General features: G+C 38.7%; 1 protein-coding gene across 5 annotated transcripts in view; it reads left to right on the top strand.

Moving 5' to 3' along the window:
- Positions 1–5,379: 5,379 nt before the first annotated feature.
- The window catches only part of LOC131234349 (delta(14)-sterol reductase), an 88,257-nt gene continuing 68,888 nt past the window's right edge, over positions 5,380–24,748 (top strand). The window contains exons 1-4 of one of the 5 annotated variants that reach the window (XM_058231161.1): positions 5,380–5,518; positions 5,650–5,767; positions 13,223–13,257; positions 17,450–17,506. In XM_058231161.1, coding sequence (XP_058087144.1) covers positions 5,477–5,518; positions 5,650–5,767; positions 13,223–13,257; positions 17,450–17,506 — 252 coding nt within the window. In that variant the 5' untranslated portion in view covers positions 5,380–5,476. Of the gene's footprint in view, positions 5,519–5,649; positions 5,768–13,186; positions 13,258–17,449; positions 17,507–24,748 lie in introns of all 5 variants that reach the window. The other 4 variants (XM_058231160.1, XM_058231164.1, XM_058231162.1 and 1 more) reach the window with 4 other exon arrangements.

Genomic DNA, 24,748 nt, shown 5'->3' with positions numbered 1-24,748 from the left:
TAGGGTCGTCAATCCTAGCAAATCTCATACGATGTTACGGTTCCAGGTCGCTGCAAAGAGCTCGTCATCTTATCAGTGCAGGCCTAGTGTACTCTTGTTGCTACGTAAGGGCTCGTCGCCTCTACGTAGTCTTCGTATATGCTCGAGGTCACTACAAATGGCTCGTCACCTTATCAGTGTAGGCCGACAGCTCAAATACAGTGTCCCATACCATTGTATTTGGCTCCCGAGTCTAGGTTGCTCACTGGTCACTACGGGGAGGCTCGTCACCCCAGCGTAGGCCGACAGCTCGACCATGGTGTCCCAGACCACCATGCCTGGCTCATGAGTCTTAGTGGATCGAGGTACCAAGGTTTAAAAGGGTTTTCATTGGTGAGTTTGATACCTTAGATTCAAGCAGTAGCGTCTATACATGGTGAACATACATCGGGTCAATCGGGTTACTCGACGAGCTCGATTAGTACGAGCGCACGTTGAGTTAATCGACATGAAGTGCGTAAGCACTCTGTGTGGGCTAACCACTGCAGACAACCAAGGTACGACTCGTGTTTATCGAACGCGTCCTATGTGGTGAGACAACCTCAGCCACCTATTCCGTGCCTGTTACTGATTTCCTGGACTATTCTGTAGTCTCAAACACATTCAATTATAACAGATTAGCATACAGGCAAAACAAAACAGTAATGAATCAACAATTCCATTCATACAAGCATGTGAGCATTTGATGGACTTCAACTTAAACATGAATTCACATATAAGCAGTGTCTAAGTAAAATAATCAAAGGATGTAAGTTACCTGGAGGAAATCATACACATCGTTAAGGTAGTTGAGAATCTCTTCTCAACGCCCATATAAAGTACAATATATTACACACTTGTTCATTCAGACATTTCTACAAACACTTAGACTACATATTCCAACATACATGATGTATGTTGGTGATAGCATATATTAGGACAAATCCTTTCGCCAAGGAGTTGTTACACATACAACTAGCACAAACACGTGATAATTAATCATGGTAAACACATGTTCAAATTTCATACGTATACGATACTTTCTACATATACATGGAATACACTAAATATAGTTCAGATATATTAGAAACGCGATACAAATATTGCATTTGGCATGTGAAATTGCACCCACATCAGTAATAAACCATTAACTGACATTGAAAGCCTTGAAAACCATAACCTATACGTTTATAGTCCGCACCTTTCACCGGTAGACTCATAACGAACTCAGTTTTAAAGCTAAGCCTTTGTCTACGGCAGATTGACAACCTATAATATAAATTAGGTTAGCTATTTCATAACTTACACTATCTAAAACCCTAAAACAGATTAGGGTTAGATTTTCTTACCTAAGAATAGGATTGGTATCGCCCGTATAGCGATACAGGAGTGGCGGTTAAGTGCGTGGAGTAGCGGGATCGAATCCCAGGAAGAATCTCCAATTCTCACTGTCACTTTCACTCTTTTCCCTTCTCTTTTCTCTTCTCTCTCTCATAGGGTTTTATCAAATTCGTATGGGGTATGAGAGAGGGTGTTGGTGTTTAAGGTCCTTATATAGGCCCAAGTTTGATGGGAATGGCCCCAGGGCCAAGGTATACTTAAGTTATATCCAAATATGGACTGTTCCGGTCCAACAGAGCACTTCTAGTGGCCCATTTTCCACGTGCGGTCGGACTTAAGCTCCCTGACCATGGATCTAGGTCAGGCTGAGTTTTTGTTCCGATCGAATTTACAGATCAGCTGTGGCGGACCAGTTTCAGTTCAACGGTCATGGTCACTCGATCAGGATCACAAGTACACCGACATGTGTGGGATATTTTTCCTAATCCAAGGGTGTATTTGGGTCAGATTCTGACGGTCTGAATCCTTATATTTAGCCCGTAAGTGACACGACTCAGATTACTTAAATTCAGATTTTTATTTCTAAATATTTTCACGTTTCTCACACTCTTCGCTCCAGGCTCAAATTGTGTAGTTGTAGACACAACTAAGACTTGATTTCTGAGGGGGTTGTCAAGTCCAGTAATGCGATCATATTCGTATAGTTTCAGGGTAATCGGATTATCGACGTGCGGTCCAGGTCCGATACGGAGTTTCGGTGTGCTCCTGAGAGTAACCGGGTTTTGAGATGGATTCTAGATTTCAGGGTAATATAGTGTCAATGATTCTGCACGTTTTGGGTCTTGCAGATCATATTTAAAGTGATTAGTGCTTATTTTATAAGCACTCTAGTTTAACACTTGCTAATATTAACCTAATTTCTAAAGGATTTGGTCCTGCGTAATTTCTGCCTGAGGTGGTACTCGGGTCCTTGTACGGATTTTTCTGAGACGTTACAGGAGTTGAGATTAGGATTAGGTGTAGGTTTAGGTTTAGGGATTTGAGAATACATTTAGGTTTTAGGTTTCAGTTTAGGTTATAGGTTTAAGTTTAGGTTTAAGTTTATGTTATAGGTTATAGGTTATAGGTTATAGCTATAGGGAATTGAGAATAAGTTAAGGTTTAAGTTTAGGAGATCGGGTTCGGGATTGGGATCAGGTTTGAGTTTAGGTTTGGGTTTTCAAGTTTACGTTTAGGTTAAAGAGTTGAGATTAGGATTAGGTGTAGGTTTAGGTTTAAGGATTTGAATACATTTAGGTTTTAGGTTTAGGTTTAGGTTTCAGGTTTAGGTTAAGGTTATAGGTCTAGGTTTAGGTTATAAGTGTAGGTTATAGGTTTAGGTTTATGTTAGGTTATAGGTTATGGTTTAGGGAATTGAGAATAGGTTAAGGTTTAGGTTTAGGAAATCGGATTCAGGTTGAGGTTGGGGTTTAGGTTTGGGTTTTCAAGTTTAGGTTTAAGTTAAGGAGTCGAGATTATGATTAGGTGTAGGTTTAGGTTTAAAGATTTGTGAATACATTTAGGTTTTAGGGACAAACTGGAAATTGAGTGGGCCAAACTAGAAATTGAGCGAGCCAAACTGGAAATTGAGCGGGCTAAACTGGAAATTGAGTGGGCCAAACTGGAAATTGAGCAGGACAGGCAAGCATTGGATATACATTGTTGAGGTTTACAGTAATCTTGGAGTGCAAAAAATTTCCATATTTGTGCATTTCAGTCCGAGTTTATTCTCTAATCATGATGGCCTTGAGAGGGTTGATTCGAGACATAAAAATTTTCTGCACTCCAAGATTATTGTAAACCTCAACAATGTATATCCAATGCTTGCCTGTCCTGCTTAATTTATAGTTTTCTAGTTTGGCCCTCTCAATTTCCACTTTGTCTCGCTCAATTTTCAGTTTGGCCCGCTTAATTTCCAGTTTTCCAGTTTGGCCCGCTCAATTTCCAGTTTGTCCCGCTCAATTTCCAGTTTGTCCCACTCAATTTCTAGTTTTCCAGTTTGGCCCGCTCAATTTCCAGTTTTTCCCGCTCAATTTCCAATTTGACCGTGAAGTGATTGAAATTGACCACGAAGTGAATGAAATGGATTTTCCACCATCGACCCGATGGAATCTTGGAAAATAACTAGGTTGGTTGGCTAAATTAGCTTCTCCTACCCAAAATCATATGTGGTACATTAAGTAAATCATTTTAGTTTGGATCCTTACTCTTGCTCGGGTGGTAGACTCTTAGGAGTTTCAATACCCGGTCAAGCGTTCGAGTATCCATAGGTGGCGAAATTCCACTAGTGTGAGTGTGTAAAAAAAAAATAAATCATTCTAGATATGCTTGTTAAATAAATAGACAAAGAAATGAATTAAAAGATAGAAAAATATTTTTATATACTTATATATGCATATTTGCATAATTATGTATTAGAGAAAAAGGTAAGGGAGAAGAAGTTCTCCCTATAAATTTAAAAAAAATAAAATAAAATCTGCCAAACTACCCGCGGAAGTCCGTGTTTTTTTTTTTTTTTTTTTTGCTGCTTTGCTTTTGTGGGTCCCATCATGAGGTCTGTGTTATATCCAAACCGTCCATCTATTTGGCGAGCTCATGTTAAGGCTTGAGACAAAAAATAAGATAGATCTAACTATCAAGTGGACCACACTGTAAAAGGCAGTGGGGAATTGAACGTCTACCATTGAAACCCTTTTAGGGGTTACAGAAGTTTTGGATCATTATGAAAATTGTTTTTCCTCTTTATCCAGGCCTTTGTGACCTTATGAATAGATTGGATGGAAAATAAATGTTATGGTGGGCCCTACAAAATTTTTAACGGTGAAAATTAATTTTCCCGCTGCTATTTGTGGTGTGGTCCAGTTGATCTTTGGATATGATTTTTTTGGATAATGCTCCGAAATGATCTCGAAATATGGATGAACGCTGTGAATATAATAAATACATAGCTGTGGGGCCATGTAATTTTGATCTCTTCTGAGCCGTTCGTACAACTCACGGTTGGAGGAGCGTCAGCGCTCGTCTTTAGGGAGCGGTATTTTCGTCGTCGAATTCGCTGTCCGTACGAGCAGGTCTAAGTTCTAAACCTAAGTTTGTATGGTTTTGTAAAAATAGCTGGATAAAAGGTGAGGGCGAAAGTCCTAAATTTATCTTTTCCAAGTGCATGTGTATCAAGTGTCATCCGCAGCCAGAGTACTTCAAATAACTCTCATCTCTTTTTCTTTTTCTTCTTTTCAAATGGCTATTCTCTTCATTTTTCGGAATTGAGAGAATCTGAAAAAAATCTTCAGAGGTATGTATTCCTTATTCTATTGGAAATCTATATTCTTTTTTAATGGAATTTTGCATTTCTTGTTTTCAATTCCATTTCTGTTTACTGCTTTCAATTGTATCTCTGCATTTTCTCTTTCATTATAGAACTCTTTCTTCTTGGATTTGCAATATCCCTAGTTTTTTTTCTTCTTCCGCTTTTGTGAATTGAAATTCTACATATTTTGTAGATTTCTAGAGGTTTTTGGAATTGTCGGTCATACTAGGAGAAAAATGACCTTTTCTTTTTAATCAGAGGATATAAACATTACTTCCAACCAGATGGAAAGATCAGATGTCGCACAAGTGTTATCGGTTGGCACGTGTGATTCGTGTGAAACAAAAAAAATGAAAATTTTCCAGTCTTTCTTCTTCAGACTTTTGATTTGGAGTTAAGATGACGCCTTTTCTTCACGCGTTGATAGCCTGTTACTTCTTTTTGTCATTTTTTTCTTGAAATTTGGGTCAATCAGACCGAGTCCGACGCGGACCGGATCAGACCATGTACACTTCGGATCGGTTCGAGCCAGGCGTCCCGGACTCGGTCCCGGATCAGATCGAGTTCGGGTCAGCCCTTGAGATTTCGTATAGGCTCGAGTTGGACCCAATCCGATCCGACTCGGTCCGATGCCAGCGCCCCATGTGAGGGCCGCATCCACTGGCCGGGTACGGCCTCACGTAATCCGCGTTACATGTAAAGTCATTTTTCCAAACTTTTCCGTCTCATTTCACTTTCTTTTCAAAACAGCAGCGCAAGCAGAGCAGAGAGATGGATCCTCTCCTCCTTTCTTCGATCCCTTCTTGGAGCTCTGTAAGTTTGAAATTTCAATCTCTCTTTCTTCTCTCTGACGATGAATCTCTCTCCTTCTCCTGTGCTGATGAATCTCTCTCACTCTCTCCTTCTTTGTGCTGATGAGTCTCTCTCTCTTTCACTCTTCTTAGCTTGTTATTTTAGTCTCGTTCTTGAGCTACTTAGCTATCATTGGATCTATTCTGCCTGGCAAGATCGTCCATGGCGCCACTCTATCTGACGGCACCCGTCTCTGCTACCGTTGCAACGGTCAGTTCTTCTTCTCCTTTGATTGATGTGTTTTTTCTGATAAGGGGAATGGTCCATATGCAAAAGAAGTCGACCTATCCGATGTCCAGGATTTTACATGGAGGGCTTCTTTGTCCGTTTCCCATTCACTGGGCCACCAGACCAGATTAACAACCTGGCTCCCTGGAAGGTGGTCCTAGTTGTATGGAATGCTGGCGTGGACAAAATCTCCATTTGTTTGGGAGAGCATCATGTGATACATCTTATTGTAGATATGTCTTAAGGCCTGTTTGGATGCCTGTAACTTTTTTAAGTTGTAAGAAAGTTACATGTAACTTATTTACAGGTGTAAGTAAGTTACAGGTAATCCTGTTTAGATGTAAGTTGTAACTTACTTACAGGTAACTTTCTTTTTGTGTCTGGATAACCTGTAACTTTGTTATAAGTAATAAGTTGGATATTCACACTAGATAGAGTTGAAATAGAGAATCGTTGAAAAATCAGATTGACACATAAAAAAGATCAGGATAAAATTATTCCATTTTATTAAGCCCATGTAAATGAATAGTTTGGCTGATTCTTAGGCTAAACTCATCAACAGGAGGGCCATAAAAGTGGGCCCATGTTTTCAAAATGCTAGCAATGTGGGCAAAAAACTTAAGGTAACATATCCAAGCAAAAATTAGCAACAATATTACACTTTTTCCATTGTAATACAGTCCCTCAACAGTCTGGATTACCAGTTTGTCGGAACCACCTGCACAAACGATGGGCTTGATGATACTATCTGTCTGTCCAGATTCATACATTTCCTCTTTTCCCAGTGGTTTTTTTGGTCGGTATGAGCCAATCATCTAAATCATAACTGGTGTTTGTTTTTGGATGCCTTTGAACTTCAAAATCAGTCAGTTTTAAGTGATTGGTAGACTGTCAGCGTTATGATAACGATGCTTATCTCTACAATTTTCACCCATTTGTACTAATACTGATTACTGTTTCTTTCCTATCTTTGATATATTGCTGCAGATAGATCCTTTCAAGAAACCTTTTAGGTGTGAAAGACAAATCATTTTGATGGAATTGTTCGTCTTTGAAAATCTTTCCATTCCACTCCTTCAAAAGGGTTCTTGAAGCAGTACATTCAACAGACTGATCCAAACACAGCTGGACCAGTTCACCCCTGTGGTAAAACATGCTGGGGTTGGTTTTTCACTTGTTCGGGTAGCTGTAACACCATCATCACATGTAAACAATGTCTTGGGCACTACGTGGCTATCATGAATGATGTTAATGGGAAGGGGGAGTGCTCTTGATCTATGTATAAGTTATGACCTGGTTTTGAGGTTAGAAGGTTTGGTTCTTCAGCAAGGATAGAATGCGGGTTTCTGTCAGGGTTCTTACTTTTCAAGGGGAAGTTGGTCTCATGTCTGCCATTTTTTCATTCAGATTCACTGAAGTTGAGTCGATTTATGGTTTTATAGGATATATACAATGAATTGCCAGGTGAGCTCTATGTGATTAGAGAACAGATAAGCTGTCCTGTGTGCTGATGAGTGGACCGATCTGAATTTTGAGCCAGGGAATCAACATGGTGGGCTCACCTGATCCACAGCCAAGATGTCTCTTTTTGGTTCATGTGTCGATCACAGTTGCCACATTGGCATGTGTGAAAGGGGTTGTAACTTAAGCTCACCCACAATGTCAATCCCATCTAAAAGGGTGAAATCCATTGAGTACATTTTCTGCTACATGAACATCAAGAAATGGAAGTGTTGCTATAACCCTAATCAGATTGTCAGACAGTAAGTGGAAGATCCAGACCATTGATCTGATGGGCACACACTGGTTAACCCAATATTTTCCAGATTGGAAAATCCTGACCTTTGGACCAGCTGCCCACGAATTGATGATTAACACAAAACAGAAGGCAGTAATCTGATTTTAATTGATGAAGGCCAAAGATCAAATGGTCAAGATCTTCCAATCAAACAGAAATGGCAGCAACCTATCATTCCTTACCCAAGAAATGGAAAGAAACAAGAACATCAATCTTAAATCATTAGAACCCACAAATGGAAACTGAAAAATAGATCCTCATTTTTAAAAAGAAAAAGAAAAGAAGAACATGAAAAAGAAATTCATTACAACAATATCAATAGACCCATATCTTCGGATCCACAGCAATACCAAATAAACAAAAAAAATCAGAAGTCATGAAGGCTATGTGACGTGTTACGTGGGCCCACTATGATGTATTTGTTTCATCCACACCATCTATCCATTATTCCAGATAATTTTAAGTCATCAGCCCAAAAATAAGGTACATTAAAATTTCGGCTGGACCACATCACTGGAAACAATGTTGATTGAACAACCACCATTAAAAACTTTTGGTGGGCCACTAATGTTTTCGATCAAACTGATATTTGTTTTGTTCCCTTCATCCAGGTTTTTATGACCTAATCAACAGCTTGGATGTGAAACAAACATTACAGTGGGCCCTAGTAGTTTTTTAATGGTGGACTTTTAATCATTATTGTTTTCAGTGGTGTGGTCCACTTGAGATTTAGATATCCCTAGTTTTGGAATCAAGAGCTAAAACGATCTAAAAGAATGGATGGACGGCATGGATGAAACAAATACAATATGGTGGGCCCCATGGATCATCTGCGTTATCCACTCCACCTCACCAAAGTACCTCCATCAACGCAGAAGAAGAAAAAAAAGAAAAAAGGAAAGAAAGGAAAATGCAAAAGAGAGAAAAGGGGTTCGTAGCTTGTGGACGCTCGATGGGAGAGGGAGAAGTAGACTGAGAGAGGGAGAAGGAGACTTGAGAGAGGGAAACGGAGGCTGAGAGAGGGAGATGAAGACATTGGAAAGGGATGGATGTCTATTTATACAGCAATGGCCACCAACCTTCTTCAATACAGAGCTCTGATTCTCCCCAATGTCAGCCTCATAGCCCTCATTGCGCCTGCATGTAGCCTGATAGACTTCAATGGCCTCTTGTAGCCTCGCCTTCAATGGCTGCTTGTAGCCTTCAATGACCCTTCAGCCTTCACTCTGTTTGAGAAGGTAGGTACGCTTCTTCAATGCAGGTGTGATTCTTCCCAACGATTTTCATTTCAAAATTTTTAATCGTTAAGTTACAGGTAACTCGAAAAACGACTCCAGCGCCTGTAAGATTTTCGGCTTTTTCTCCTGTAACTTAGTTACAGGTTGAGAGAAAGTCACCTGTGACTTTCCTCCCCCAAACGCCAACTGTAACAAAGTCACCTGTAACTTACATTTTAGAAAAGTTATAGGCATCCAAACAGGCCCTTAGATTTCATTTCCTGGTTTTTTGCGCTGATATTTGAAACAATGAATCAATTACGAGAATTTGTATCGTGTTATTACCTTGGTTTTCCCCTTTCTCTTATTCTTTCTCTTATTCTTTGTTGTTATTTCTTTCTCTCTCTCTCTCTCTCTATCTTTTCTTTTGTTTTTAATTTTAAGTAAATTGGAAGATGCAGGCAGACTTACTATTTGATCCTATTTTTACATCTCTGTGGATATTCTTTTGAATTCTCAACTGTTTCTTATATCGATGGTAGAGTCCAAATCACGATTGCTCAAATATTGTAGTGGTCTTCACCTTCAGGATTGCTGCTGATTTTATTGATTATAACTATTTCATATCTTATTCTTATTTGGGATGTTTTGTCATATTTGTTTGAGGGCATAAAATTCAGAGAGAATATCTGGTGCAAATGTTGATTTCTCTTTGCTAGATGCTTGGATTCTATTGGGCTTAATTTTTTGTCAACATATTTTTTTCTTTCATGTGGATTCTATTCTTCCATTTTTGCCTGTGTTTGCATTTTTAAGTCGATGAATTACTAGTTTTGGAACTTATAGGTAATCCTGTTTGGATGTAAGTTGTAACTTACTTACAGATAACTTTTTTTTTTGTGTTTGGATAACCTGTAACTTTGTTATAGGTAATAAGTTGGATATTCACACTAGATAGTGTTGAAATAGAGAATCGTTGAAAAATCAGATTAACACATAAAAAAGATTGGGATAAAATTATTCCATTTTTTTAAGCCCATGTAAATGAATAGTTTGGTCGATTCTTAGGCTAAACTAATCAACAGGTGGGCCATAAAAGTAGGCCCATGTTTTCAAAATGCTAGCAATGTGGGCAAAAAACTTAAGGTAACATATCCAAGCAAAAATTAGCAACAATATTACACTTTTTCCATTGTAATACAGTCCCTCAACAGTCTGGATTACCAGTTTGTCGGAACCACCTGCACAAACGATGGGCTTGATGATACTATCTGTCTGTCCAGATTCATACATTTCCTCTTTTCCCAGTGGTTTTTTTGGTCGGTATGAGCCAATCATCTAAATCATAACTGGTGTTTGTTTTTGGATGCCTTTGAACTTCAAAATCAGTCAGTTTTAAGTGATTGGTAGACTGTCAGCGTTATGATAACGATGCTTATCTCTACAATTTTCACCCATTTGTACTAATACTGATTACTGTTTCTTTCCTATCTTTGATATATTGCTGCAGATAGATCCTTTCAAGAAACCTTTTAGGTGTGAAAGACAAATCATTTTGATGGAATTGTTCGTCTTTGAAAATCTTTCCATTCCACTCCTTCAAAAGGGTTCTTGAAGCAGTACATTCAACAGACTGATCCAAACACAGCTGGACCAGTTCACCCCTGTGGTAAAACATGCTGGGGTTGGTTTTTCACTTGTTCGGGTAGCTGTAACACCATCATCACATGTAAACAATGTCTTGGGCACTACGTGGCTATCATGAATGATGTTAATGGGAAGGGGGAGTGCTCTTGATCTATGTATAAGTTATGACCTGGTTTTGAGGTTAGAAGGTTTGGTTCTTCAGCAAGGATAGAATGCGGGTTTCTGTCAGGGTTCTTACTTTTCAAGGGGAAGTTGGTCTCATGTCTGCCATTTTTTCATTCAGATTCACTGAAGTTGAGTCGATTTATGGTTTTATAGGATATATACAATGAATTGCCAGGTGAGCTCTATGTGATTAGAGAACAGATAAGCTGTCCTGTGTGCTGATGAGTGGACCGATCTGAATTTTGAGCCAGGGAATCAACATGGTGGGCTCACCTGATCCACAGCCAAGATGTCTCTTTTTGGTTCATGTGTCGATCACAGTTGCCACATTGGCATGTGTGAAAGGGGTTGTAACTTAAGCTCACCCACAATGTCAATCCCATCTAAAAGGGTGAAATCCATTGAGTACATTTTCTGCTACATGAACATCAAGAAATGGAAGTGTTGCTATAACCCTAATCAGATTGTCAGACAGTAAGTGGAAGATCCAGACCATTGATCTGATGGGCACACACTGGTTAACCCAATATTTTCCAGATTGGAAAATCCTGACCTTTGGACCAGCTGCCCACGAATTGATGATTAACACAAAACAGAAGGCAGTAATCTGATTTTAATTGATGAAGGCCAAAGATCAAATGGTCAAGATCTTCCAATCAAACAGAAATGGCAGCAACCTATCATTCCTTACCCAAGAAATGGAAAGAAACAAGAACATCAATCTTAAATCATTAGAACCCACAAATGGAAACTGAAAAATAGATCCTCATTTTTAAAAAGAAAAAGAAAAGAAGAACATGAAAAAGAAATTCATTACAACAATATCAATAGACCCATATCTTCGGATCCACAGCAATACCAAATAAACAAAAAAAATCAGAAGTCATGAAGGCTATGTGACGTGTTACGTGGGCCCACTATGATGTATTTGTTTCATCCACACCATCTATCCATTATTCCAGATAATTTTAAGTCATCAGCCCAAAAATAAGGTACATTAAAATTTCGGCTGGACCACATCACTGGAAACAATGTTGATTGAACAACCACCATTAAAAACTTTTGGTGGGCCACTAATGTTTTCGATCAATGATATTTGTTTTGTTCCCTTCATCCAGGTTTTATGACCTAATCAACAGCTTGGATGTGAAACAAACATTACAGTGGGCCCTAGTAGTTTTTTAATGGTGGACTTTTAATCATTATTGTTTTCAGTGGTGTGGTCCACTTGAGATTTAGATATCCCTAGTTTTGGAATCAAGAGCTAAAACGATCTAAAAGAATGGATGGACGGCATGGATGAAACAAATACAATATGGTGGGCCCCATGGATCATCTGCGTTATCCACTCCACCTCACCAAAGTACCTCCATCAACGCAGAAGAAGAAAAAAAAGAAAAAAGGAAAGAAAGGAAAATGCAAAAGAGAGAAAAGGGGTTCGTAGCTTGTGGACGCTCGATGGGAGAGGGAGAAGTAGACTGAGAGAGGGAGAAGGAGACTTGAGAGAGGGAAACGGAGGCTGAGAGAGGGAGATGAAGACATTGGAGAGGGATATCTATTTATATAGCAATGGCCACCAAGCTTCTTCAATATACAGCTGCGATTCTCCCCAATGGCAGCCTCGTAGCCCTCATTGCGCCCGCATGTAGCCTGATAGACTTCAATGGCCGCTTGTAGCCTTCAATGGCTGCTTGTAGCCTTCAATGACCCTTCAGCCTTCACTCTGTTTGAGAAGGTAGGTACGCTTCTTCAATGCAGGTGTGATTCTTCCCAACGATTTTCATTTCAAAATTTTTAATCGTTAAGTTACAGGTAACTCGAAAAACGACTCCAGCGCCTGTAAGATTTTCGGCTTTTTCTCCTGTAACTTAGTTACAGGTTGAGAGAAAGTCACCTGTGACTTTCCTCCCCCAAACGCCAACTGTAACAAAGTCACCTGTAACTTACATTTTAGAAAAGTTATAGGCATCCAAACAGGCCCTTAGATTTCATTTCCTGGTTTTTTGCGCTGATATTTGAAACAATGAATCAATTACGAGAATTTGTATCGTGTTATTACCTTGGTTTTCCCCTTTCTCTTATTCTTTCTCTTATTCTTTGTTGTTATTTCTTTCTCTCTCTCTCTCTCTCTATCTTTTCTTTTGTTTTTAATTTTAAGTAAATTGGAAGATGCAGGCAGACTTACTATTTGATCCTATTTTTACATCTCTGTGGATATTCTTTTGAATTCTCAACTGTTTCTTATATCGATGGTAGAGTCCAAATCACGATTGCTCAAATATTGTAGTGGTCTTCACCTTCAGGATTGCTGCTGATTTTATTGATTATAACTATTTCATATCTTATTCTTATTTGGGATGTTTTGTCATATTTGTTTGAGGGCATAAAATTCAGAGAGAATATCTGGTGCAAATGTTGATTTCTCTTTGCTAGATGCTTGGATTCTATTGGGCTTAATTTTTTGTCAACATATTTTTTTCTTTCATGTGGATTCTATTCTTCCATTTTTGCCTGTGTTTGCATTTTTAAGTCGATGAATTACTAGTTTTGGAACTTAACTGTTATTCCTGCCAGGTCTGTTGTCACTTCTTCTGTTGGTTACTCTTTTAGGAATTGGTGTTAGCACAAAGGTGATATCACCCACGGTATGTCGCTTGTGTTATCTTTGTCCTTGACTGGAAAATATTTAAATATTGAACAGCCATGCTTCTTTCTTCTTTTTGAGAGAGTTCTTCCATAGATTTCTATTCATGTAAAGGATGAAGGAGTGACACAGTCAAAGCATAGAGGATGATGACAAACTGGAATTGCATATATTTTCCTTCTACAGCTTAGTGCTTGATTTTGAGATAGTGCAGATTTAACTTTGGAAGGGTTGCTTTTATGTCGGAAGTCTTTGGTTGCTTGAAATTAAGTTAGGCAGTAAGAATATAAGCTGGGATCATTTGGAAAAGAAAAAGGACAAAAGGAAGGTATGTTTAGTTGGATTAGGAAGGCTTGTTGTAGTCCTTACTTTAGGAACAATAGGAAATGAGAAATGTCAATGGTTTAGCTTTTGGTAATGATTCGTTGTTGTTGTTGTTGCTGGTGGTGGTGGTTTTTTTTTTTTTTTTTTTTTTTTTTTGAGAAATGAAAAGCTGGAGGAGGACTGGCTCTCTCCCTTTCTCTCACCTCTCTTGGTAGAATAGACTTTGTTCTTGTTTCTTTGCACAAGGATGCATGTGAAGTGAGAGAGAGGAAAGAAGAGACATGAGGAGAAAAATTGGTGCTAGTTTCGGGGACTGAAAGTCGGAGGCTTGAGGTAACATATAAGCTGTTCATTGGCTTTGGTGGGTGAAATTTGAGCCGCCCGACGGACACCAGCTGCAATATGAAACTTTTGAATTTAATTAAAAATGTCTTACCATGTCCTTAAAATATTCAAGGTTCCACATCCAGGAAAACTAATTGCGAGGGCAAAAATGTCAAAGACCCACTCTTGTTATATATAGTAGAGATTAAGGTAACTTGATGGTGGTATGCGGATGTTGATGCTGAAATAGAGGAACTATTTACTTTGGTAAAACAAACACATAAACTGGAATGACGTATATGTACACTGAACATAATGAAAGCCTAACTGGTAAAGTGATGCTCTCTATTAAACACAGTAATCTGTGTAATACCAGAGATTTTGGAAAACATCTCAAAGTAATGCCGTTTGATAACAAGCACCAGATGGTTAGAAAAAGCTTTTAATAGAGAAAAAAAGTTCTTAGTGGAAATGCACCAAATGGTTGGGAAACTTATAAACCATGACAGCTGGAATGACATTCAGTGAAATCCCTAGGTAGCTGGAAATGATTAAAAGCCCTCAAGTCCAACTTCCGATTTTAAATATGAGATTAAGAGAATAGCAAGTTAATGTATAAAGGCATTTTTGCATTTTTCCACATTAACAAAAGGATACTTGCAAAGACTCACATAAAAATTGACTTTGCAAATAACCATATAATCAATTCCCCATTACTGAAAATGCCCAATTTTTCACACCTTCCATTCACAACAGGTAAATAATGATGAAAATGCCCATATTTATAAAATGATGAAAATGCCCTGTTAGTATAAACAATAACAAACCTCACTACTAAATAAAGATTTTTTTTTTTTGAAAACATCCATCAGTGATTGTGGGTCCGTATAGATGGATGGTATGGATCGCGTGGATGTGCCTCACAAATAACTCCCTCAAACCTTCTCCCTTTTTATCTACTCATCCTTTATCTTCTTCTTGTTCTTTGTTCGCCTTTATTCTTCTTTGTGTAAGATAGAAAGAGATGCTGAAAGGTGTGGGAATGGTGCGTTTTAGGATGGGGGTAATTTCATCATTAAAAAAATACCCTAAAAGTTAAAAGTCATGGGAATGAATTGTTTAACCTAGAAGTGCAATGGGATAGGTTAGAAGTGCAATGGGATAGGTTTAGAGAGTTATTCAATGAAGGTATTGGGTTTTTAGACAAAAGAAGGGAATATGGATAGGGTTTGGTTTTGGGATGAGGTATGGTGTGAAGTTCGTTTGCTTTGCTTTGTGCTTTCTTGTTACAACATGTCCACACCCTTGCACGTGTCTTTAATGATGCTAATACATCTTGGGACTGCTTTCCTCATCATCCCTTGAATAACCTCCCTGAGTACTCTGTTGTATGCCTGTCCAGATTTATAGAAACCATGTAGAGATTCTTCCTCCACGTATCCTATGTGTAGAGGTGCATAACTGAATGTGCACTGACAATGTTAATTGTTCCCTTGCCTAAACCAGCTTAACTCCAATTAGCCTATCGAGCATTCCTTAACTTACACAATTCTATCATTGTCTTTATTTACAGCTATCCGTACCCATTGTTTGAATTATCTCTGATATTATTGAAATATCTCTGATATTATCGTTATCTCCAGCTTGGCGATACTGATAACACTGTTAGCAATACCGATAACATTGGTAGTATTAGAAATTTCAAGCATCAACAATGTATTGCTAAGTACCGCCAACAAATCGATATCGCCAATATTTTTAATTGTGTAAATTCCAGGCATCGCTTGTATTACTAATGTATTGATATCGCCAATATTTTCAATTGCATAAATTCTAGGTGACGCTTGTATCACAAGTGCATTAGCGATATTTGCCAATATAGATATATCACAGAAAGTTTGTTTGTTAAAAAAAATCTATTTCAAAAATTTTACGAGCGCAATGTTCTATGAATTTTTCAATTTGTCGTTGCTAATATTGATAGTATCTCAATATTATCATTGTTGCAAATGTGCGATATCAAGACCATGATCTTATGTTTCCTTTCCTGTTGTTGATGATTTCTTTGCAAAATATCATGAGTTGTCAATATTCTACAATATCGATGGATGTTTGGATGGAAGGTTGGATGGAAGGGATGGTTAGCGAAGCCTGCAAATGGTTCTTACGATGACACACATGCTTTTAAGCCCCCATTAAATGGAAACTTATTGTGTATACATTCTTTTTGCAAATTTTTTATTCCTAAATATGCAAATATGTGTATTTTAGCATCTCCTGAAGTTTCACTGAAAATTCTACCGTTTTTCCCATGTTTTCTCGCACTTTTGGTTATTAGTGATATTATCGGCGATATTGATTTGTTTTTGTATCCCCGACCAGCGAAACTTGTAGCGATACTGATACTTTGAACACTGTCCATACCTCATTCCTAGTGCTATCCTTCCCATGTACATCAACTTGTAGCCATTGCTAATCTTTTTAACTTTTGCTCATTTCCACTTGGCTCTTTCAAGCACTACATTAACCCTCCTTTTCAATGTATCTATTAATTCTATACTTGTACCTGAAAAAGTTCTGTCATTCTAAGGGGCAAAACTAAATTTCCTCTTCTTGACTTAATTCTTTACATGCACTAGTCCAGTTTGGTGTGGAATCCTTCCCACTTTCCACTACATCCTGCGAAGCATGAAGGGAAATGGGAATAGAATTGGGTGTCGGAGCACAGAAGCCTTGTTACGAGAGTGTTGTTAAGTATTGCCACCTGGAAGCAGGAGTGAGAGAATGAGCCCAAAGCATGATTCAAAGTTGGAGTGGCATCTAGATGGAAGTATCATGTGACTAAGCTACAATCAGGAGCCATTGTAGTTCCTTGCTTTTCGTAATGCCCTAGCCCACCCCTGCGCCCTTGGTGTGTTAGCATCCAGGAATGCTGTATCCCACCCTTGTACACTGTCCACCACAAGAGGAATTACAAGTTGTAGAATGTTGCTTCTTGAATAGCTCTGTTCTTAATCAGAATAATAAAAAAAATAATCTCAGAATTGGTTGGGAAAAGCTCAACGGTCAACTGTGCCTGACATCAAACATCCTCCTTTATCTGGGCTGTGTATGAGTTGGCAAACCACTACCACGTGGAGTTAGAAATCCAGAATACGTTCCCATGGAGAGAACAACCTGGTTTTGCTAGCAGTAGTGGGTGCTACTGATTCTCCCTGGGCCATGTGTGATACGTCTCTCATGCTGGTTGTATGGTTTCATCAGTTACAGGCTACTTCGGTTGTTAGCCATAGCATTGGTAAATTTTTTCTTTTTTATTTTTATTTTTGGTAATTGGAGCTGGACACAGCGTTTGAACTTTATCAAGTGTTGGAATTGTTTATTGTGTGTCAAAATTGTACATTATTTCAATCGCATACCTGTCTTCTGAATTTCTGTACTTCTAAATTTACAGAAGAATCCAGTAGTTAGATGTTATGGTACCCAAAGTAATCCATTGATTCATGTGGTAAGTTGAAAGGATGTTAAAACAAAACTGATTGCAGGTAGTTGCAGATAAAGGACTTGAGCTGCTCTCTGCCACCTTTGTATTCAGCTTTCTCGTAAGTTCAATTGTAAATTTCAGCTGTTTTGAAGCATATCCAAGAGCCTGTTATAACAAATGCGAGCTTTTATTATCCAGTGTTCTAGATGCACTGGCTATTCAAAATGCTGGATGCTTTTATTCTTCCATTAAGATGAGAACAGTCTCTCTTCATCTTTTTTTTTTTTTTTGATATCATAGAACCTGTATCAGATTTTTAGTATTTTTGAAGATTGTAGAACCATATCTTTGCTTACAATAGATTTTGGCTAACACTTGCATAAAATGAAAATAATTTAAATTTGTTTTGTTTAGAATTAAGATTCAATTTCCAGGAGCCTTTATCGCTGTGAAAAGTTCAGATCTGTGTTTGTCGTAATCCCACAATAACTAGAGAGCATACAGAAAAAAGGAGAAAAACCACGAGATCCACTTTTGGCATGAAACATTATGCAACAAAATAAGGAGAGACATGAATGCCGTTAGGATGGTGTACTGATGACAAATTCCCTGAGATGGACTGCATTAGAAATAAGTTAATGAAGTTGGCTTGTTTTGTTTTACTCTTTTTAGTTAGTGAAGTGGGTGCAGATATTGATGAGGATGTTTCCAATGGAATTAGAGCTGGTGGGTGGAGTATGCATCTAGAGTGCTTTTGATTGCCAGATGCTAACGTAACTTAAGGACTGTTTTGATTCGCAGAAAAAAGAGAGGACAATGCTGATTATTATTATTATTTTTTTTAAAAATGACAATTTCTGGAAATGGATTGGAAATGAATGTTTTCGAAGAACCAAATTCACGAAAATGGCCTTAATTTCCATTTTTCTTGATTGGTTAACAAATTCATAAAAAAATAAAATTACATGGTAGATTTTTCCTTAAATAGCATTGGTGATTCGTGGCTTATGTTGATCATTTTACATGGTCCTATTAGCCCATCTTGATCCAAAGTACTATTGTATTGAATCAATGATTTTCATGTATACTCTTGCGTTTGCTGTATTCCACATATACAGAATTATAGGGGTGATCTTTACAACTAAGGGAATAGGATTTTGCTATATTCTGTTAATCTTTTTGCTGTACACTATCCAGGTTTCCATGAATGGGAGGATTTACTCATACTGTGTTGTAGAGGAACTGGATGGATTTTGTTTAGAAGATTCTCTAATACCCTCCTGCAAACTGATGGGGGCGATCCCAAACCATAAGTTTGGTTCGTAGGTTTTGAAATTGTGATGAAGATAGCCCTTTGTTGAAGATGTTGGCGATTTGATCTTGAGAGGAAATGTAATGAATATCTAGATCTTTTTGTACTACCTTTTACCGAATGTAATGGGTAATCGACCTCAATGTGTTTTGTGCGGGCATGAAAAACTGGGTTGGAGGCCAAAGAGATTGTGCTAATATTGTCACACCAGATAGTTTGTGGAGAAGGAAGATAGACTCAAAGATCTTTAAGCAGTGTTCGAATCCAAAAGAGCTTGACGATTGTATGGGCAAGAGACTAGTACTCAGATTTTGTGTTGGAACGTGCAACAATCAATTGTTTCTTGAAACTCCAGGAAATGTTGGGTCTTAAATAAATACAGTAACCACTTGTAGATTTGTGGTCAACAGGGTATCTAGTCCAGTCAACATTGGAGTAAGCTCGTAATTGAAAATCACCAGGTGAAATCTGAAGACCATGAGTGAGAGTGCCTTTGATATATCGAAGAATGCGTTTCACTACTATCATGTTGTCTTCAGTTGGCCGTTGCATAAATTGGCAAACTTGGATGATTGCGTAAGAGAGATTCGGCCGAGCCTAGGTGAGATATTGGAGTGCAGCGACTATGCTTATGATATTTAGTAATATCATGAAGGGCAGGTGTAGTTCCTTACACGGGATTTTATTTTATTTTATTTTATTTATTTATTTATTTTTTTTTAGCGATAGGCAAAGAGGAGTACGGTTTTGAGTTGAGCAGGGTGTGCAAGTGAGGAGTTCCAAAGCATACTTGCTCTGGGATTCTGGGAAAGAAAAATGCCATTGCAATCCCAAATGACTTCAAGTCCAAGAAAATAATGGTGAGGTCCCAAGTCCTTCATAGAAAATAAGTTGCTCAATGTTGAGATTAATGATGTTAGAGAGGATGAGTCATTGCCTATTATAATGATGTCGTCAATATATATTAATAAAATAGTGAGGTGGGAATTGGTTCGACGAGACGGATCGACCTGGGATCCAGTGGAATCTAATTTGAGTAAATAATTGGTGAACCTTTCAAACCGTGCTTTCGGGGCCTGTTTAAGTCCATAAATAGATTTATGTAGACGCCACAGATGGTGTGGGAGTTGAGGATCCATACATCTAGGGGGTTGTTGCATGTAAACTTCTTCTTGGAGAGTACATCCAATTGCCGGATGGGCCATCCGAACTTAACTGAGAGTGTGAGAACAACTTTGATTGTTGTAGGTTTGGCAACTGGGTTGAATGTTTCTATAACACCAATTCTAGGTTGCTGATGATTTTCTTGGCAGCTAGTCATGACTTATAGCATTCAAATGATCCATCTAAACGGGTTTTGATATGATAAACCTATTTGCATCCCACTATATTCTTTGCTTCAAATAAAGGAAATAACGACCAAGTCCTTAGTTTCTGAAGTGCCGTAAATTCCTCGATCATAGCAGCCCGCCACTCAGGATGTTTGGAAGCCTGAGTAAAACAGGTAGGTTCAATGTGACTTGAAGTAGAGGAGCACCTTTAGCAAAGGGGTCGAGTACTTACCAATATATGTTTCTTGGAGATATCGTCTTTTGCATGGGTGATCATGGGATGAACATTAGGTTGCCATGTGGGTGTGGTGGTAGGAGCAGTTTGTGGATGGGTGGAAATGAGGGGTGCATTTGTAGAAATGGAGGGGGAATTGGCAGGGCGGTTGATGATTGGTATTGTAGATATGGATTGGTTAGAATTTGAGGAGGGAGGTGGAAAGGTAGTTAGAGGTAGAATAGGTGTAGATTGCGCTAAGGTTAGAGGTGGGCTAGGAGGTGGGGTGTGGGGATTTGATGAAAACCTAATGGCAAATGGTCTAGGAGAAGGGGAATGAACACTGTTTCACAATGGAGAAGTGGATGCATCCGTCAAAGTACTTGCAAAGGGAAAATGTTCCTCATTAAATACCACATGATGCGACATATAGACATGGTTGGTAGAGATGTTAAGACTGTTTGTACCATATTCGATCGAGTCCTGTTTTCAGCCAATCAGAGTCGATTACGTGTGATTTGTACAGATGCGTGTGCAATGGTTGCAAGATTTTCTGTAGATACGTACGATCACATTTTAGAAAGAGAGCCACAATGTATCAATTGCATTAAAGTGGCCGATGTGCGTGCGACCGAGTCTAGATGACCAATTGACAGGTGGCTAATGGTTAAGTTCGCACGATTGCTGGACAAATGGCTAAAGAAGGATTCAAAGAAGCAGAACGTGGGAAATATCTATAAGCAGAGTAATGGAGAAATGGTTGTTGTAACCTTCAGAATGTGGAAAATATCCAGAATGATGAATCTAAACTATAAATAGCAAGGCAAATCAAGAAGGAAACTCGTCTCATACCAAACCAATCAAACCAAATCTATCTTTCAATTACCCTTGTCAATTTACATTCCTTAGTGTAATCAATTACTTTTTTTGTTCAGTAAATTACTTTTCTCAGAGTAACAATTTACTTTTCTCAGAGTAACAATTTACTTTTCTCACTCGTCATTTACATTTCATAGCATAATCTGTAGCGTTAACTCAGTAGCTAATAATCGTAGCTGTAATCGGAGTCTAAACTTGCACGCCGAACCTCATTGCATCATCGGAGGAGTGTCCTTCAGGAGCTAATAGCGGTCGATTGTAAGGAATTCTCTCTCATTCTGTTTAATCTGTATTGAAACATCCTTCCGTACAAAAGGCCAAGGAGTAACCCATTATCAGAGGACAAAACCCCACCCTTTGACTATTGCCTGATCTGTTGACACATTGAGCGAGTAGCTGAATAGGTGACTGATCTTCTCAGGCTCGATCATACTTTGCGTCTGCCTACTTTGGTGCTCGGGGTCATAATTGTTCGGTTTGAATTGGAGCCGCAATCCCAATTCTGGCACGCCCACAAGCCACCCATGCTGGGAAAAAAATGAGCGAACAAAGACATCGATAACCTTTGTGATGTAGGCTATAACCCAAAAGGACACATTGGACAATGAGTTTTCAGTTTGTGCTTGTTATAGGGTCAAACACTGGGATAGCAAGCACAACCAAAAGTTCGTAAGAATGTGTAATTGGGCGGCCGATGAAATAAAATTTCCCAGGGTGATTTCCATTTTGCGATATGACTGGGCATGTGGTTAATAAGGAAAACTGCAATACGAAAAGCTTCTACCCAGTATTTGATAGGCATGTGTGTGTGTGTGTGTGTGTGTGTGTGTGTGTGTGTGTGTGTGAGTAAAGTGATGCCCGTTTCAACAATCTTGTGATGCTTGCATTCAACTATCCCATTTTGTTCTGGAGTGTGAGGACAAGACAACAGATGCAGAATTCCATGTTTGTTTAAACATTTGCAGAATTGATGGCTAGTGAATTCACCACCTCCATCTGACCAAAGTGTCTTGATCTTGCAATTTAGTAAATTTTCAATTTTAAATTTAAAACTAGCAAAACTATCCAAAAGTTGAGTACGTGAATGTAAAGGAAATCACTAGGAATATTTATAAAAATTATTCACAAACACAATATAATAACACAAACCACTTATTGAATAAATAGGCGAAGGACCCCAAATGTCCGAATGTGTAAATTCAAGGGGTTGTGAAGAAACTGTGTTTGGAAGAAAGGCAAATGATGACTTTTACCCAATTGGCATGATTTGCAAAAGGGTAATGGTGAATGGCTCCCTCTTATTGGTAAGATAGAAGATAAGTGGCCAAGCATATTTGATGAAGGATGTCCTAAATGATGATGCCAAAACGAAATTGAAGCATATTTACCAAGTAGAGCTAAAGGAGTGGTGTTATTCTTGTGGTTGGAGATACCATAATGGATATAGTCCATTCTTACTCTGACTGCGGAAAAGCTTCTTCCTCGACATTTTGTCTTGCATATTGAAACCATTAGCATAAAAAATAAATAAGCAGTTATTGTCTTTGGAAAATTGATTAACATATAATAGATTGGAAGAAACAGAGGCAATATGTAAGAGATGGGATAAATGGAACGTTTTGGATTGAGTTTGAATGATGGCATCATCAGTGTTGTGTATTGCTAAACCTTGACAGTTTCCAACAGATAGCTTGTCACTTCCTTGGTATTCCGAACGAAGAGATAAGTTGGACAGATTGACAATGACATAATTTGTTGCTCCTGTATCAGTGTACCAAAGTTGTTTTGTAGTTGGAGTTTGAGAGGCTACCATGGCAGCTGGTCTCCGAGGTGGTATTCGTCCTTGGTACGCATAGTTCATACGATTGTGGCAATCAATGTATGTATGACCCATTATATTGTAGATCTGACGTGTTGGTCGTGTAGTAAATGTGGAATAATTTGAGTTACCACCTCTACCTCCACGACCTCGACCACGACCTCTATTTGATCGAAAATGACCACGGGCTTGATTTTGGTATGGGATCCATGGGTAGCAATTCTATGGTAGAGGTCATGGCAAGTTGGTCATTCATATTGAGTTCCTCACACATTAGGAGGCTGTCTAATTCATCAACTGTAATCAAGATCAGATAGAACCTTAATCAGTGTGCGAAAAAGGAGCGTACTTGGAAGGTAGTCCATTAAGTGCTATTAACACAAGATAGTGTGATCCATAGGTTTGTCGATAGATGCAAGTTTGTCCCCAAGTGATTTGATATTAAGGAGGTATTTGGCAATTGATGAGGTGCCTTTTTTTATGAATTGAAGTTGCGACTTCAATTGCATATGTGTGATCTTGAGAGAGCTGAAACCGATGTTTGAGAGTCTACGACATAGATTGAGATGTGGGAATTGCAATGACATGAGGCAAAATGCTTTCCGATACTGTAGCATTTATCTAGCTTAAAAGATTTTGATCTTGGCATTGCCATTCATCATACCTCGGATTGATTGTCACGGAGATTTTTCCATCATCTTTTGAAAGAAAATTTTCAGGGCATGGGTGTGTGCCATCGACAAAGCCAAGTAGTCCAAGGCTTTTCAACACTGGTAAGAATTGGGATTTCCAAAGAAGATAATTGTTACGATCTAGTTTAATGGAAACTAGATTAGAAAAAAAAAAGATTAAATTATTTGCAATGACAAAGGTTGGTGCAGTATTGGAGGAAGATGCCATTGGGACGAGGAAGCACGATGAAGAGAATCTGATCTCCAATATTCATACATGCAGCAAAAGACCTGTGGGACACAAGTAGACTTGGGCACATTCAACAAGTGAGCAACATTGGAATAGGTGTACACTGGTTACGAATGTTGGGCCACTGGTTCGAGTAGTCCTGCAAGCTATTTGTACTGCGTACGTATAGGACCTATGAGAAGTCTTCTATTTACGCAATGGGTTACAAAATATAGGGTTTTGGGATGGTTGTTTTCATAGATGTGTGGAGGTTGCCGAACAGGGGGCGAGACAATGTGAAATGTTGTTGCTTGGGCGGGTTGTCTGCTCCAATCAGCTAGGGTGTGTCTTAGACGGGAATGGAGGGTTGATGATGTTTTCAGTTGCATTGCTAATAGGTTGCGGTTGCAAGGGTTACGACTATAGACGTTACAACCTGATGTCTGGAAGATGCGACAATGGGTTTGGGTAGCAATGATGATTTGCGACAAGGGGATGGGTTTGTTTTGATGATGCGGGTGATGGCTGGTGGGTTTGGGCAGTGATCATGGTGCAAGTAATGGTTGACGATGATGTTGGGTTTTTTTTTTTTTTTTTTTTGTATCAATGGATGGGGATTTGGGCGGACAATGGTTGTTTTTTTTTGGATGGGGTGGGGGCAGTTGCTAGTGGAGATGTGTTCGAATTGGATTAGTTTTTTTTTGCTGGATGGGGTGGGGTCTTAAGCTATGCACTATCTGATTGAACTAATGCAAAATAAGCTATAAATGTAAGAAGACATGTATGAAAACACAACCAATTTATTCAAAAGCAAAATAAGTAGAAATTGAGAAATATACCTATGAATGATGTGACTGGTTGTGGTCTAAACCCATATAGAGTTGTGCGGTGGCTTGTAATAATTG

Source organism: Magnolia sinica, chromosome 19, assembly GCF_029962835.1.
Source record: "Magnolia sinica isolate HGM2019 chromosome 19, MsV1, whole genome shotgun sequence".
NCBI lineage: Eukaryota > Viridiplantae > Streptophyta > Magnoliopsida > Magnoliales > Magnoliaceae > Magnolia > Magnolia sinica.
The sequence above is the reverse complement of the archived record's forward strand: the minus strand, read 5'-3'. Positions and strand labels throughout refer to the sequence as shown.